Source organism: Protopterus annectens, chromosome 7.part0 (assembly GCF_019279795.1).
Source record: "Protopterus annectens isolate FY-2018-M chromosome 7.part0, PAN1.0, whole genome shotgun sequence".
NCBI lineage: Eukaryota > Metazoa > Chordata > Ceratodontiformes > Protopteridae > Protopterus > Protopterus annectens.
The window spans coordinates 1,796,043,758-1,796,062,410 of record NC_056739.1 but is presented as its reverse complement, the minus strand read 5'-3'; the positions used below and the strand labels follow the sequence as shown (position 1 = coordinate 1,796,062,410).

General features: G+C 39.3%; 1 protein-coding gene across 1 annotated transcript in view; it reads left to right on the top strand.

Moving 5' to 3' along the window:
* The window catches only part of LOC122807241, a 1,134,459-nt gene that overhangs the window by 759,552 nt on the left and 356,254 nt on the right, over positions 1–18,653 (top strand). The window contains exon 5 of the mRNA XM_044078325.1: positions 17,606–17,926. Within this exon, the coding sequence (XP_043934260.1) occupies positions 17,606–17,926 (321 nt within the window). The remainder of the gene's footprint in view (positions 1–17,605; positions 17,927–18,653) is intronic.

Sequence of the window (18,653 nt, the reverse complement as noted above, 5' to 3'; positions counted from 1 at the left end):
ACACACACACACACACACACACACACACACACATACACACACCTGGGAAAGGCTAGCACAGATTTACCAGCTATGCCTCCTCTGCCCAGACTGTAATGTAGATACTGCCACCAGAACACTCCAAACCCAGCTAACTCTAAGGCTATTACAAGGGTACCCAATTGTACTGAGTTAAATTAATTCTAATACAAATGGTAGTGCTTGACCAGTGCAGCAAGGCTCTTAGGAGTGGCTACAGTGTCACCAAATAAATATAAGTACTCTCAAAGGTTAAAATATTTTCTAAGAGACTAGCCACAATGAAAAGTTTAAATATATTTAATAATAGATAATAAAAGAACATGAAAATATTAAATAACTACTTACAATAAACACCAGAGTTTCAGACACAGGAAATATTAAAAATAACATAGATGGAAGGGTTCACTCAAATGCAGAAAGACAATACTTAACTAATCCCACTATATTTTCCTGACTGATCTAAAGAGTTACTGTACCCTAGTTCACTTACGACAGCAAGGCAAGATGAAGTGGGTGTAGGGTCTTCCTTGTCAGGTTTCACAAACTGGTTCAGTGGGAGGGCTGCCCTGAGACTTCTGTCTCATTTAGTATTAAAACATCATTTATAGGTTCATCGGTTCATACTAGGCTATCTGCCCTAGGGCATTTATAAGCCTAGCCCAGAATCTGTTTGGCTTTCGCCACCCATTTTAAATTAATTTTGTTATGCCCTTTTTTGAGGTTAGTATACTGTGCCTCTGTCTAACAGTGATACAGAAGTGATACCCGGGGTAAACCTACGATCTCCCATCCACTCATCAAGATTCCTCTTGAAGAGAGTCAGTGAGGGACTCTGCCTAACCAGGACTGGGATTTTATTCCAGAGTGAAGGGAGCCTCTGGGTTATGAATCTGTCCCTCCAGCATGTCCTATTTATTTCAGTGCTGAGGTTCAAGTCTCTCGAACGTGTAGCTCGATGGGATTTGGATTTTCTGAGGTGCAGCATGTCCATTAATTCCGGGTTGGACATGGCTTTATACATCAGGCACAGATCTCCTCTGAACAGGCGGTATGCCACTGAGTAGAGCTGGAGTTTCTTTAACCGGGCAGCATATGGCATCTGTTTGAGCCCTTTAATCCTCTTCAGTGTTGAATTACAGTATAATCAGATATACAGTATAAAACAGACTTAAGTGAATGTTTGATAGAACTACAACTTTTTGTACGCAATGTAGCTCTGAAAGCAATGTTTAATGATGATAGAATCCTTCCTAAGCCTGTGTTTCGTAAGCCTAGCATATGTGTACCCAATTTCCCACATAATGTGGAAGCTTTCCTATATACTTGTGAAAAGGATATGTATACAGTAAGTTTGATGCAATGAATATGTGTAAATATAACAATTTAACTAGAGCTGAGCAACAGGCACTTAAGGACTTACAACTAAATAGAGACATTGTCATCCGCCCAGTGGACAAGGTTGGCTCTGTGGTTGTGTTAGATGCAGACTATTATTATGCACAAATCTCAGATATGCTGCAGGACATAACTTATTGTATTGTTGATGTAAATGTTGTATCAGGTATACACACTAGTATTTTGAATTCCTTAAATGAATGTTTGTATATGGGCCTTATGACATAGGAATTGTTTGAATATTTCAAAGTTGATGTACCCTTAATAACCCAGCTTCACCGTCTAACTAAGATACATAAGGGTCCTGTACATCCTCCTTTTAGACTGATAGTAGCTGGTGGTGGTTGGGCCACCGAACCAATTTCTGTATTTATGGATTCACAATTGAGAAAAGCAATTAAGGAATTTCCTATGGTCCTTAAAGACACAACAGTTTATATGTGATTTGTATAAGGCCACTACTGATAGTACATTACCAACTTTAGATATACTGGTGATCCTTGATGTTGTTTCTTTATTTACCTGTATCCCAAATCAGGAGGGTATTTGTATGGTTAAACAAGTTTTGCTTAAGTCCAGTAAGTTCTCTCCCAAGTCATGTTGATTTTTTATGTATGCTGCTTGAGTTAGTGTTGGATAATAACGTGTTTATATTTGAAAAGAAAGGCTATTGGCAGATATCAGGTGTGGAGATGGGCACGAGTTGTGCCAACTCGTATGTCAATCTCATCATGGTTGCATGGGAGCAACAGCATGGCTTGAAAGGAAGGGAATCTAACATTATGTTTTATCGACGATCTTTTTGTTGGTTGACATGGCACCGAGTATGAATTGATGGAATTTTTCAATGTTCTTAACAAGACTAGCAGCTTTCTCAGATTCACTATGTGTAAGTCTGTTCAATCTATCAACTATTTGGATGTCACTGTATTTAAGAAGGAAGGGAGTTGGTGTACTCAGATACACAGGAAGGACTGCTATGCATTCTCTACATGTTTTCCAATATAGTAACAGGACAGGCAGTGAGAGTATCTCGCCTGTCCTGTGATGAGAAGGATTTCCATGCTGAGTTAAATTCCCTCAGTAGTGCATTTGAAGCCAGAGGATATAGTCAGACTGAAATTACTAAGGCTAGACAGAGAGTGTTGAATGAGAGGAAAGGGTGGGCCAGGCCCTTTTTCTCTGACCAAGCGCCAGTACCTATAGCACATGACACTAAACCTTATGGGATTCCAGTGGTGCTTTCCTCTACGCAGGATGTGAATATAATTAAGGATATTTTTCGTAAAAATTCATCCATCTTACAGGTGGATGGCAGAATATCAGAAGTGGTAGGCCCCAAACCGAGATTTATACATAGGAACAAAAAGAATCTGAAGCTGCAGTTGTGCTACCCCAGTCTGTTGAGCAACACCATCTCTAACTGGGGTGGTACTCAAAGGTGTGGTGCATGTGCATATTGTGAATATGTGGATGAGTCTAGATATTTTAAACATCCTGGCACTGGTCACCTTTAGCAATTACAGACCAAGGCGAATTGCAGTACCATGAACTTGGTATATGTAGCACACTGTAGTACCCGTTTCAGATTTTATGTCAGAAAAACAAACTTATATTTGAAAGAAAGGATGAGAGATCATCTATATTGCACTAAGAAGGGCTTGGAATGTAGTGCCCGTTCGAAACACACTATACAAGCGGGCATCCAACATACTTTTGTTTTTCAGGTCCTACATGTGGTAGGTCTGAATGTGAGGATGGGAGACATTGTAAATAAAACAAAGGAAATTGAATTGCAATGGATCCTATGGTTAGGGTCACATAGAGGTCTAGGCGTCAATGATAGTGTCCCCCTCCAGCCAGTGTTAAGATCTAGAAAGTTAAAATAAGTTTACTTTTTATTATCTTTATATCTACACAGTTTTCATAGAGATATATGTTTTTATGATTTATTATGTAAAGTATGAAGATGTATTTGCATATGCTTTTGGTTTATATCACGACAGACTTGTTTTTTAATTGCATACCTTGCAGTTTTGGTGTGCCTGTGGCTTTAATGATGTATGTCCTAATTTGTCTATGTCTTAATTAATGTTTTAGGAGGGAATTTTAGTACTCATGATAGGCTATGAGATTTTGCATTATATATATATAAGTGGTTGATTTTATTTTATTGTTTTCTGATGAAGCAGTGCCTACCACTGCGAAAGCACTCGTCAGTTTCAATAAACTTTTGGGGTTTTTTTTAGTATTTTTAGTGTGATCTGACTATATTGTACCAACATTTGCCTTCTGCTGGGGATATTGTTGCTGTCTACCTGTGATTTGCACTCTCGTTGGTTTGGGGACTTCTTGTTAGCTAAGGCACTGATAATACAGTCTGATATGGTGCCTGGTCCCGTAGAAGTATTACTTTCATTCTTTGACAGGGATTTTAAAACTTGTTCCAAGGTGATTTCAAGGGAAGTTAAATTTTCAGGAAAACAGTCACAACATTGTGGGTAGGTGTGGTAAAGTTAGCACTAAATTTGCCTGCTAATTTATTGACTATTCCCCTTGGGGTTGTGCGATTGGAGTGTGTAGCCTCATTGTAGATGAGCTCAGTGCATTCCTGTGCATTATTCTTTATTTTTCTTACATAAATGAAGAAATATTTGTAGTTTATTTTGCTATCTGTAGTGACCTTAAGTTTGTATTCTGCTTTATATTTTCTAGTAATCCCTTTAAATTCTTTAAGAATGTAGTGTGAAAACGACCAACAAAGTAGATATCCGAACCCAGTACCTGGTGGCTCGAACAGACCGGAGGTGTAATAAGTGTAATCACTGTTCTGAACTATAATAAAGATGATAATCCACCAAATTAACTGTGTAAAACAAGGTTTAATCCACTGTGCACATCAACCTGACAAACGGTTCACGATAACAATTACATCCAACATCAAGGGTTAAGCGCTTTTATCTGTCCTTGCCAGACTTCTTCAGAACCATCAATTTACGTTCTTAGCTTTGTTTTATACCAACTTTTGGCGCCAAAATTTTAATAAATTAATTAATTTAGATTCTTAAAAACAATAATTATAACTTTTGGATTCTTTGTTTCTATGTTTATATAATACTTGTAGTGTTTTATAGTACTACACATTATCTTTTAGAATTCATAGAGTTTCTACAGCACAAAATCTAATACATAAGTTTAGGTATCAATGTATTTTAATATGTTTATATGTTATCATAAATGCTTTTAACATAGTTATAAATGTATTGTATTGGTAATATAATGTATTTTAACGTCTTTAGGAAGCTATATATTTGGTTTCAAAAGAATCCAAAAGTTATAATTATTGTTTTTAAGAATCTAAAATTAATTAATTAATTAATTAATTAATTTATTAAAATTTTGGCGCCAAAAGTTGGTATAAAACAAAGCTAAGAATGTAAATTAATGGTTCTGAAGAAGTCTGGCAAGGACAGATGAAAGCGCTTAACCCTTGATGTTGGATGTAATTGTTATCGTGAACCGTTTGTCAGGTTGATGTGCACACTGGATTAAACCTTGTTTTACACAGTTAATTTGGTGGATTATCATCTTTATTATTGTTCAGAACAGTGATTACACTTATTACACCTTTAAATTCTTTGCTAGTGTGTTTTAGTGTAGCTCTGAAGTAGGGGTTTGGGGATTCCTTACTTTTCATCACGCTCCATACTTTGTTATACAGTTTACTAATACTGGAGTTCTGATGGAAAGGTTTATTCCAGAGTATACTACTGTGTTTAGAGTGGTCAGGTACTGACTTTTCTTCACAGATGTTTAGGTGTTGGTAAAAGTCATATGTGAAGTTGGTAAGCATAAGGCAGGTGCTGCACTCCTTTAGAATATCTGATGTAATGAGACTGGCCACACGTGGGGTGAGAGTAGACTGTTGAGCCATGGTGCCAGTGGGTGGAGGACTACAGCTCGTCACAATACTCAAGGGGAGGAGGGAGAATATTATAGTAGGCCTTGAAGATTTATCAATTTATTTATTTAGGTGCCATATACTGGTAACTTTTTAGCCATGTGGGCTGCTGTCTGATTTGATTTGGGATGATCGGGACATGAAAACCATAGTCATCACAAACTGCTGGAATTCAATTGTCACAAACTGTGTACTATTGTCAATAACCAGTTTGATGAGTGTTCTGTATGACGTAAAAGTAGCTCTGAACCTTAAAATTATTTGTTGGCTAGTTGTAGTTGTTACATGTAATATTTCTATGTCTCAGGAGTAAAGGCCCACTAAGATAAGTAGGCTTTGTTATCAAATTCACAGAAGTTATAATCTCTTCTTTGTCAAGGACCTTGTCATATGAGGGTCAGTAGTAATAGCTGTCTTGTTTGAAATGATTTGTGAATAATACAAAACTGACAGAATGCCATGAGTTTTGTAATGTCCACAGTAATATTAGGCTACTGTGCTGACATTCTATTTTTTGACAACACTTCGTGAGCCCTTGGTGTCCTTTGTAAACAACTTTGGTGCATTCTGATGATGATGGTACTGCTGTTCTGTTTTGGTACAGTCACAGGCCATCAGGTTCTGTACATTGTACTCCACTGATGTAATACTTGTACTTGAGAAGTTTTGTCTGAGTCCAGTGGTTAGGCTATCCATTGTAGCTTTGGGTCATTCTTGCTAGCTTGTTTCAATTTGTCTAGTCTCTTAGTAGTTACTGGTTGCTTTGCCATAATGCTATCCTTTTTAGTTTTTGACTGCATCTGGACACATACAGGATTCCTAGATAACATATCAACCATGACTAGCTTTTTCTCTGTCACATGGATTGCTCACGTGTTGAAACATGTCAGTGTTATGAGTAATGTTTGAAATCTGTGTGGTGACTTGTCTAAATCATTAGGAATTGATAAGAGGAACCAATGGCTTGTGGTCAGTCTGAAGTTGGAAACTCTTTATCTAAATAGGTATATGGTCAATCTGTCAGATGTCACCATATTCACCAGACACTCCTTTGTGATCTGAGAATATTTCCACTCAGCTTTGGATAGCATTTTGTTTTAATTCTTTTTCTTAGTCACCATGGACCTTATCCTACCAGGCCAGCCCCCCAGTGCCATAATCCACACCAGGTCTTCCAGCAGTCCCCCCCCCCTGACTACTCTGGTGTTGCTGGAGCCAGTTGTGGTTCATAAATGCATCCTGGGCACTCAGTCATGAGTGCTTCTGTTCATGAAGGGTGCTTTCATTTGTCTTTCCCACTCCCTTTCCCCAACACCCTTGCTCATCTACTGTGCCCGAGGGTGACTCCCATCTTTGGACCATTCCTCCCCTTAAGGAGCATCATCCAGTGCACTCCCATCCCTCCCTGCCAATCCGTCAGTTGCCCTAGCCACTAATTGAACCCAGGTGGCCTAACCCTTAGTCAGGGCTTTGTTCTTCTATGCCACTGGAGGGGCAGTATTGGATAGCTATCTTGAGCAGTAAGCAACAAGCCATAACATTTGTTCATCCATTGCAGTAAGGCAGCCCTTAGGCCATAGCTACTTGTTATTGCCAGCTTGGTGACATCATAGTATGCTAGCACTGAAGCCGTTGTCAAAATGTCTTCAACTCTGATGAAGGCTTGTGCTTCAGCATCTCCTCATGACCAGGGTATGGCTTTCTTTAATAGGTCTGTCAAAGGATGTAACACTGACAGATCATGCACAAACTTGTACAGGGAATTAATCATGTTTAGGGCTTGTTGTAACTCAGTCACTCTTTACCTCTGCTGATACTGTGACTTTGCTTGCATCTAGTCTCATTCTGCTAGAACTCACACTGTGATCAAAATCCTGAAGCTCAGTCTTTCAAAAGCACCAATTTGTCTTTATTTCATTCAAGATTTGAATTCTTAAAATTCAGTAATGATTTGTAGAAAGTATAGCTTCCCTTCCTAAGGACTTCCATTTTAATATCAGCTTTATGTTCTAGTTCTTATGCTCTTACCCTTACAGTAAAGCCTGTCTATACTTCCTATGTACAACAGTTATTAAGTAAGATGAAACCATGTTCCGTATCTGTTCATAATCTACCCTCTGAATGCCACAAGACTGCTGCTGATCCCATTGCTTACCCAGTTTCCAGTCCAATAAATCGGTCCATACAAAATCCAATGCTTCTTCTCTGTGGTAGAAATTCTCCATTATTCCTTTCCACAAGGGTGGAAAATATGTTGAAATATCCAGTTTTAGGCCTAATGCAACTGTAGCCCCCTTTGCAGGAACAATTCCTGACTCATGCAAAGCATGGTCATGTACATCTCATAGTACAGGTACTGCCATCCTAACATTTACATAGGTTCATAGGTTTATACTAGGCTATCTGCCCTAAGGCATTTATAAGCCTAGCCCAAATATTTGTGGCTTATGCCACCCCTTATATGAAAAAATACTGTGCCCATTAGTTTGTTGTGCCTCTGTCCAGCAGTGACACAGAGATGATTCCCGGGAAAAACCTACGATCTCCCATCCACAGGTCAAGATTTCTCTTGAACAGAGCCAGCGAGGTGCTCTGCCTCACATGGATCGGGATTTTATTCCACAGCATAGGGAGTCTCTGAGTGATAAATCTATCCCTCCAGCACGTCCTATTTATATCCGTGCTAAGGTTTAAGTCACTTGCTATAGTGGTTTTGGTGGATTTGGATTTTTTGAGGTGGAGCATGTCCATTAATTCCGGGTTGGACATGGCCTTGTATGTCAGGCACATGTCACCTCTGAGCAGACGGTATGCAACTGAATAGAGCTGGAGTCTCATCAATCTGGCAGCATATGACAGATTTTGGAGTCCCTTTATCCTTTTGGTGAGGAACTTTTGGGGTCTCTCCAATTGCTGCAAATGTCGGGTGAGATACATCCCAAATGGGGCATTGTACTCGATCATTGGTCTGATAAGTGAAGAGTACAGGGGAACAATGACCTCACTAGATCTGGATGTGAATCCCTTCATGATCAGTTGGGCAATGTAGAAGGTCTTTCTAACCACTTTAGCAACGTGAGTGTCAAAAGAAAGGCCACTGTCAACCTGGGTCTCCAGGTCCCTGATAACCTCTTCTGTGCTTAGTGGATTGCCACCTATATGGTAGCTTGGGGTTACCTTGTTTTTCCCGAAGGGTATGACTATACATTTTTTGGCGTTTAACTTCAGGCCATGGCTCTGGCACCAGCTATCTGTTTCCGTGAGTCCCTTCTGAAGGATATCTGTGTCCGATGCACTTTCCACTATGGCGCCCAGTTTGCAGTCGTCTGCAAACTTTGTCAGCCAAAGTCCTCCCATATTGGCCTGTACTTCTGAGAAGTAGATGCCGAACAATAGGGGACCAAGGACCGAGCCCTGTGGGACACCACTTGTGACCGGCTTGGAGTCTGACATAGCGCCAGCAACTCTAACCCTGTGGGTTCTGTCCTTAAGCCAGTTTGCAACCCATCTTGTGACATATGGGTTTACATTTAAGCTGGTAAGTTTTTCTACAATACCCGAGTGGGGTATTGTGTCGAAGGCCTTTGCAAGGTCAAGGTAGGCTGTATGGACTGCCTTTCCCTCATCAATGGCCTTGGTGACTGTTTCGAAGAAGTCGACCAAGTTCAAAAGGCATGATCTGCCCTTGACAAAACCAAACTGGGTCGGGTCCAATGTCTGCAAGTCCCCTATATCTTTGTTTATGAGCTCCATTATGATCCTCTCCGTAGCTTTGCAGACTAAACTTGTTAAGCTTATGGGCGGTAATTACCAGGGTCCGTAGAGGCACCGCCTTTGTGGAGTGGGACCACAGTTGCCGTACGCCACTCCTTGGGCACGTATCCTGTGGTAAGGCTGAGATTAAACAGCTGCCTTATGTGCGGGTTTAATTCCTCATTTAGCTCGTGTAGCACACAGCCGGGGACACCATCCGGTCCCATTGATGCTGTGTTTTTAGCTTTAGAGAGAGCAGCTTTCACATGCGCATTTGAGATGTCTGGGAGGCTACACTCTGCTGGGATAGTTATCTCTCCTTTAGGGGGGGTGAGGGGGGTGAAGTTTGCACTGAACCTGTCTGCCAGTATGTTGGCAATGTCTGTGGGTTCAGTGATTTTTTTTATCATTTTGGACTAATTCTGAGCATATCTGGGAGTTTCCACCCAGGTTCTTAACATAGCTGAAAAAGGCCTTATGATTGTCCTTTGAATCCATGGCAATTTTTCTCTCAAAATTGGCCTTAGTTGATTTTATGAGTGCTCGTATTTTTTTACTAATAATGATCAGGGGTGACTTCCCTTTTATGGATTTTGTTCTATCATGTAATAGCTTTCTCCTCTTATTGTAAAGTTTGTTAATGGCTGGGGTCCACCAGACTGGACGTTTGCCCTTTGTGGAAAGAGTCTTGGTTTTATTTGGAATTGCCTGATCCATGCAGTCCTGGAGGTGTTCATAGAAGGCATTTGTAAGGGCTTCCGCAGCTTGGGTTGTGGTTTCCACTGGCTCAGGGGCCTTGAAGGATACCACACCAGTCTTGAGTAGTGTGAAGTTTGCTTTAGAGAAGTTCTTCACTGTGGTCTTTTTGTTTGGGGTGGGGCGGGATGTGGATTTCCAGTGAGATTAGTTTATGATCAGATCTCACCAATGAGGGATATACTCCGGTGTGGAGCATTTTGTCCCCATGTTTGTGATAATGAGATCTAGTATATTTTCTCCTCTCGTGGGAACAGTGACTAGCTGTTCCATGGCATTTGAATTTATGAACTCCAGGAACCGTTGGGCTAGAAAGTTAGGGCTTGAGTAATGTTCCCAGTCTATATTCGGGTAGTTGAAGTCACCCAATATGATGGTGTTTGGAGATACATTTATACCCTCCAGTGTCTTCAGGAAGGCTGTGTGGGGTTCCTGAGTTTGAGAGGGTGGCCTGTAGCATGCTACAATTTGTAGAGCAGTTTTGCCTATGGTTAGTTGCACCTGGATGGTTTCCAAAGCTTCATGCGTTGCCACCAACCTGGAGGTGTGGGTATCCTTTATGAATATGGATGCACCCCCTCCTTTTGTGGTGTGGTCCGGGTTTTGGGGCCGGAACGCATGATATGAGGTAAAACCTAATAGTGCCGGGGTGCTCTCAGGAGCCTTGAACCAGGTTTCAGTTACAGCACAGACATCGATGTTCTCCATACTGAGAAGGGCCTCGAGTGCGTGCATTTTGAGATTTAGACTTCTGGCATTGAGCAGCATTACCCTCAGTTTCTTCCCATTTTTGTTTTCTAGGGTGGTAGGTTTAGAATTTGAGCCTTGCCTAAAAAAGGCACTATGGGGGTGGCAAGAGCCTTAGCCAATATCCGGAATCCCAGGGCTGACAGGTGCAAGCCGTCCCTTGCGAAGCAGAGTGGCTTGTCAAGCATGTCATCCCAGGCAGACAGACACTGGATCCCCTTTGAATGACACCAGACATTAAGCCAATTGTTAAAGCTGATCATCTTGTCTCTATATTGTGGCATCATTCTTGGTGAAGGAAGGATACTGCTCAGGGTCAGGGTCATACCTGCCTGGGCTACATAATCAGAGAGCTCCTCTATGTCTCTTTTCATGTAGTCCAGGGAGGTACGTCTCAGGTCGTTCACACCAGCATGAACAATGACTGTGTCATATTTGTACTTGCCGTGGAGTGACCAGAGTGCTTGTGTTATGTGGCGGATTCTAGCGCCCCGATAGGCAGCTTACTGTGACCCTCTCCTTGTTCAGCCTTGTGAGTGGGACGTCAGTGTGTCTGACTATGGAGTCACCTATGACAAGTATGTTTGGTGGTGTATTTGACCTTAAGGGCTGTGACTGCTTTGCACACTGCTTTTGTGGTTTATGTGTTGCTTGTGGGGTGTCTTGAGGTAGCAGTTGTTTGGGTGTCTGCTTTGGAGGCCTCTGCTGTTTAGGTAAATTTTTACTCAGAGCCTCAGAGTATGTCTTTGTGTGTTTATGTGTTTGATTCAGTGGTGTGGTAGCATTATGCGAGGCTGGTTTTGTGGTGTGTGTAGTTTCCTTCTCCTCCTGTCTGGTCTTGCCAGTCCTGAGTTGAGAGAGCTCAGCCTCCAGTTTGGCTAAATAGCTGCATCTCTCGCAAGTGTTTGTGTTATGTGGGAGGAGGAGAGGATTGTCTGTGTACATGAGGCAGTTATAACATTGCCTCAAGATTCCCAGATTCACCAGCTGGACCGGAGAGGAGATTGACAACTGACCTTTGGACATGCTAGAATAATATTGGGAATTCCTTAATAATTGAAAACAAGGGCCAGTGGGGAGTGAGGGTGTAGTGCTTTTAATTTTTAGTGCTGACTTATATAATTGCTTTAGTGAGCAAGTGCCAGGTAACTTGAGTGCAATGTGTTACAAGTAACTAAATGCAAAAACGACAAACAGTAACTTTCTTTCAAGAAAGAATACCATTATTAAAGCCGGACAGAAAGAGTGGGGTCCAAATGGAAAGATGAGGGGTCTGAATGGAGAGATAGGGGTCCAAATGGAGAGACGATAAAATCAGCAAAAGGAGAGTATTGCTGGAATTGAATTTATCCTCAAGTGTAGGTGAGTACCATCATGAGGCAGACGCTGTTATTCACAAAATCTCACCAAGATGACACTGATGTATAGACTGTATTTTATATAGCATATATCATGGACAGAAGTAGGTTAAAAAAAATAAAGAAGATAGCTGGGTGCACAAGGCCCAGGATAAAAAATTGCCCAATCCTGGTAGGCCCACTGGTGGCAGGACTGGCAAAAATTACAGTGTAAATCCTCAAGATGTGGAAACATTCCTACAATAGGACCAGGCCAGGCCCAGGGGAGGATAGGCCCCCTGTTGTAAGAGGAAGTAGAAGTCCACAAAAATCACAAAAACTGATGGGTCAAAAAAGAGCCATACAGATGATAGAGTGGACTATTGAGGATAAGAAAGAAATTATGTATTGTTACTATTATTCAAGAAGCCCAGAATTTCCAGACAAAAGATATATGATACATGTAACTCTGTACAAATTGCAGAGGGAGTCATTACTGGACACATTGCAGGTACTGCGAAGAGCACTTCTGGCTAACATCCAAGATTTATGAAACAATACTGTTTTCATGAACTTTAATCATACTTTGACTTGGGAATGGGGTCCATTCCTGTCATGTTATTAGAAAAACAAAAGTCTTGGAGAACTAAAAAAAAAGAGTGAAAGAAAATGTTGCCACTTTCTTACTGTTAGACTTGTCTAAAGCCTTCAACACAGTTTCATACAAAAAATGTTATTACAAATGTCTGCCCTTCAGAGGTTCAGTAGCTATTCGAGCGACATCAGGTTGTAAAATGGAGTGCTACACTTTATGCCTACCTACCTACCTGTCAGTACAGGTATGCCACAAGGCTCTATTCTTAGTTCTCTCCTTTTTAATGTTTTCAATGACAATCTCCATGCATCTTTTAATCACGTTTCTGTTTTACAGTATGCAGATGATTCCACTCTTATCTGCTCCTCTGACAACTTGACCCATCTGCAGACAATTACACAAGACACCTTTAAGTCAGTTTAAAGCTGGATTTGAGACCGCTATCTTCTGCTCAAACCTAAAAAAATAATAATAGTAAAAACATTTCCAGTCTCCTCATTTAATAACACAGAGACTGAAGTCATCTCTCATACAAAACTGCTGTGCTAACAATAGATACTAACCTTAAGTGTGATCTTCACATGTAGAACAGTAGCATCTGCCAAATAAACTTCTCTGTTTACATGTCCTTATCATAGAGTCATAGGTATATAGGTAAGTACTAGGCTGGCTGCCCTTGTAGGCCATTTTAAGCCTAGCCAGTTTCCCTTTTTGTGCTTGAACTAACCTACCCATTTGGTTATGGATTGGCCTTACCCGTCCTATAGTAGATAATTATATAACTGGGATCATACCATAGATCATTTGAGGGGACCCATGCAAGGTATAAAAGCATTTAGGAGCTGCCTCTGTCCATTAGTAGTACAGGGTCTTGGAGTAATTTTTTTATTTCCCATCCATAGATCTGTTGCACTTGTTAATTTGGACTGAGATGAACTTTGCTTTATGTGGACAGGGGTTTGCGAGATATATCTATCCCTCCAAAATATTCTGTTAATGTTGCCATAGAGGTGTATATCCCTAGACCAACTATTTCTGATGCCATTTGACTTGCTGATAATCAGTAAATCTGTCAGTAATGGGACAGAGGATGCCTTGTATGCCAGACACAGATCACCTCTTAGCAATCTGTATGATACTGAGTGTAGTGGCAGAACTTCTATGAATTGGTCCGTGTAGTACATGACATGTTGTTTAGGCCTTGTATCCTTTTAATAAGGTACATCTGTGGGAGTTCAAATTGTTGCATGTGTCTGGACAGATGCATGCTAAAGGGGGCATTATATTTAATGATTGACCTAATAAGGGCTGAGTAAAGGGGGGCAGTGATATTCCTAGATCTAGGCACAGTCCCTTTGTTTATAAGCTCTGCAGTGTAGAAGGACTTTCTTACAACAATAGACACATGCAGGTCAAAAGTTAGGTCACTATCTACATACATTCCTAAATCCTGAACAACTGGGTCAACTCTTATTAGTGTATTGTCAGTGCAGTAGTTCCCCTGGGGTAGATGACTTCCCAAAGGATACAATAATGCATTTTTTTGGCATTAGCTTCAGTCCATGATTTTGGCAGCAGTTATTTATTTGGAACAAGTCTTCCTGCAGAACGGCTGTCATTTGGGGATTCAATTACTTCTCCTAGCTTGCAGTCATCTGCAAACATAGTCAACCAGATCCCTTTGGTATTGGCTTTTACCTCAGAAAAGTAGAAGCCAAGTAGGAGAGGTCCCAGCACAGCACCCTGGGGAACTCCACTGGTCAATTTGTGGAGCTAGCATCCCGTTTTCGTTATCTGCATCCTATCTGTGAGTCAGTTGGCCACAAAAGCACCTCTTTGTCTTCTTGTTTCTAGCAAGTAATCCTGATCAGTAAATATTCTTTGCTCTCCAGTCATCAACTTCTTCCAAGGTTGCCACACTGCAAAAGTCGTATCTTTTAGTTAAAATGTCTGCAGTCTGACTATATTGGGTCTTGGTTTTTCATTCCCCTCTCTCTTTCTCTGGTCTCCTTACTGTGTGATGTTCTCTTAAAATCTTTATTTCTTCCAGTGGAATTGTAGTATGTTGGTGCAATAAATCTTCCATTGCCTTCTTACAGTTAGTGCCTTCAAATCTTTCAGGCAAGCCAATGACTTTTGTATTCTATACTCTGGATCTATCCTCTTGGTGCATTAGCATGGCCTCTGCCCAATCTATTCTGTTCTCTGCCACCTCTATACATGCTGTAATTTCCACATTTTCAACAATCATACATTTAAATACTAGAGTGTTTGTTCAACAGCTGATCAACCTCGTCCAAACTCTTCACTTGTAAGAACTTTTATATGAACATAGGGGAGTTAGTGTGCTTACTTAGGAAGCTAAATTTGGCTTTAATATCTTGTATTGGTAGCTAATTACAGAACTCTAGACTTTGGGTTTAATTTGGGCATCCTGAACATAGCTCAGTAAGCAAAACTTTAGATCAGAGCTACAGAGTTTGTATATGTTTACTGTTTTTCTAAAATAATGTACTTAAATGTAGCTACCAGGTCTGCATTCTTGCTTCAGGTAGTGTTAAGTACACCTTGAGCAACCATTTAGAAAGACTATTTCTGGAAATCCAACTAATTCTGTTCAGTTCTGGACATTGGTACATATTTGGGGGGGTAAATCGAATAAAAAAATTGTTCTTTCTTTGGTTACCAAAATATAGATAAGTAAATCTCTGCAAGTATGAATTCATATTTATCCTTTGTATCAGGTTGTAAAAAAACATCTTTATCAAGTGTCACTAACTTTTATTGATCTAAAATGTATTTATGCTTATAGTCTAAAACATATTAACCATTGTTTTACTGTTTACTCATTTTACTGTGGAGATTTTCTCTCTGGGCTTCTACTGAAGAGAGACAGCTTCTGTACCCAGTCATAACGTCTAGGTAAATTATGTTAGGTCAATCCGAAATGACATTATGTTCTTATTATCCCAGCTAGAACTTGTGAGATTGATGAGTGTTAAAAATGGTTGCTTGGAGATGGAAGATATGGTATCTGGGCTGCACGTATTACCAGTGACCATCTCATTTAGGCTACTCATATTTTTTTTACGATTGTTAATGTTAAAAGACTACAGCTTGAGATTAAATTATTCTTACATGGTTCAAGTCATGTTCTGGGTACAGTAAGTAGAAGAAAGGTATGTATATGAACACATTGATATATATAAATACATAGATATATGAGGCTTTAGGCCATTCAGAGGGAAATGTCTTTAATATTAATAAGTAATTAGATGTCATTTTGTTTAGAATTATTTGTTTTTATTACATTCTGTATCTCAGCGAGATGGTAACTTTTCATATGTGTATCACTTTGAGCAGGGCTGTTTGAGGATTGGTTAATATGCAAGTAGATCACCAGCAAGCATTGCTCAAATATGATTTTTGACAGATTTTTTTCTGCTTGTTAACAAAGTAAATGGGCTGTTCTATAGGACTGTTTCAGCTGTGACCTGAAACACTAAGATGGCAAAACAGAAAGTTACATTACAAGAGCCATAGACATATCAGTAGTTATATACAAGTTTAACAGCCAAATGCAGTTAACTGTAGAACAGATAGCATAAATGACTGCTCTAATGCAAAATGTCCGTGTTTGATTGTGTTCCCTATTGAAATGGCTGCACTCGTAACACCAAGTGCCAACATATGGAAACAGAGAAAATGCGGGACAAGAGTGAATACTGAGCATCTCTCTTCTCCTTTAAACTTGCTTTTTTGCAGGGGAGCAAGCCCCTCGCGCACACACACCCAGTGTGGGAGGAATGCCCCACCCCCATGTCCTCTAAACTTAATTGTATACCAATTTCAAAATCATCATAACTCGGAGAAAAAGAAGTATTCTGTCAAATGGCCATCTCAGATTTAGTATATATCAGTCCATTTTTTGGTCATTCAGCCCCTATATTACTAGACTTCATAAAGAGGGTCATAGTTGATTGTGGAACGAACAGAAAACAAATCTTTTTGAGAAACAGCTTGTAAAGTTAACATGAGTACAGATGACAGTAACTGTTTACAACAGGTTGCTTATATCTGGGAAGCAGTTACTATGGCTACTGTGTTACTGTTTTAAAATAGCTGCATTTACAGTTTGTAGTAAAATGTGTGAAAGCCATTGAGTGGCTTGAATCCTGAAGCCTATGTAATTCATAAACCCATTTGTCAAGGAGGTAAACTAGCAAAAAGTGAAAAAGTAACTTTTAAAAATCTATCTGTATGCAAAGAAATAAAGTATGCATTCCAAACTGTAGTTTCAGAATTCAGTCTGATATCATTTTTACTTTAGGTTTTTTGCTAAGCTCGATCTGAATGTCATTCATCTTGCCCATAAATTAAAATATAATATGTCTTAGACAGGCTGGACACTGTAAAAATAATCATTAGAATGGGTTATTTGGTAACCTTATAAGTATCATGCATGGGATGGCTACCCTGCCACACTGGCAGTAATGCATCCAAGTAAAAATGATGGCAATTCAGAGACCAAAACCCTGTAGTAAGTCACATTAAAACTGAAACTGTAAGCGGAAAGCAATAATAGCCCTACTTATTGTTTCTTATGTTTAAATTGTTGGTATAAATTATCTGTTATTAAGTTTGAAAAGTAAATGGCAACAGAAATATAGTCACAGACATCGAGAATAAACTTTATAACTGAAGAAGTCTGAAAAGTAACAAAAGGATTCAGGCAAGCAATAGGTAATGGCTAATATGTACCGTGTGCATTTAAAACCAGTCTACCAAGTCATAAACACATGTTGAAATTTGGTATGAAGGCCAAGATAGGCGATGATTTTTTATGTTTAAATGTCTTACATATTTAAACAGGCACATTTGTAACTTTTCTAGAGCTATTTAAACAGAGAGAAGCTATGTGTTTCTAGTTTAGCTAGACTGGAAAGGTGATGATATTTGCATAGAAAAGTGATTAGGTATGATTGTATTAAGTGCCGTTCTAAATAATTTGCAGCTTTTATTTTTGTTCCTTATTGCCAGATGTTCGGTACAAAACTGGGATTATAGGACAGCCAGTCACTTTGTACCTTGCTGATCTCTGGATGGAAGACATTGAAACAATAAAGTGGAGCTTTATGGGATTAAACAGGACAAGTGAAGAAGTCAGAGCATATTTTGACAGTAGAAATGATCGCGTCAATTTGGAGGAGAGATCCTTGTTGAACCCAGATGTGGAAATAAGGAATGCTTCTCTTTTTATTAGGGATTTAAAAGATACAGATGCCGGTACATACAAGGTTATTTGTAAACCAAAGCATGGTGGTCAATTAAAGGCGACATTTGTGCTCAGATGTAAGATTGGTAAGTGTCCTATGTCATTCCTTCAGGAATGAAATTAAAAATTGCTGGCTGCTGTTAGCATTAGATTATAATTTTGGATGTCAGGATTTCTTCATTGCACAGGTACATAGCATAAAATTTCAGTAACATTAAAAGGTATTCTTTAGATATGTGGAAGCATTTTATGAATTACTTTTAAAGTTCTCACATTTACCATTGCAAACTACTGCATTTGAGTTTGTGTTTGTGACAGATGTTAAAGAAATCTTCTACGTAATACTGAAAAAGATGTGAAGAAGTTAAGATCTGAAAATGGTATTCTAAAACCTTCTTGTTGGGATAGATTGGAGATGTTAATCGTCAAATATAATGAAAACTAATTCTGAAGTTCGTTTTTTGATGGTTGAAAAATGTATACTGTTATGTAAAAACTTTTGAATCTTCCATCCTCCTTTATATGTATATATATATATATATATATATATATATATATGTGTGTGTATATATATATATATATATATATATATATATATATATATATATCTATATATATATATATTTATATATATATATATATTTATATATATATATATATATATGTGTGTGTGTGTGTGTGTGTGTGTGTAGAGAGAGGGAGAGAGAGAGAGTTACACTTTATAATCTCAAAATACTGGAATATCGAATTTCAGTATTTCGAGACTATAAAGCCGAAAGTGCAATTATGCAAAACTGCATTATATCGAGTGTG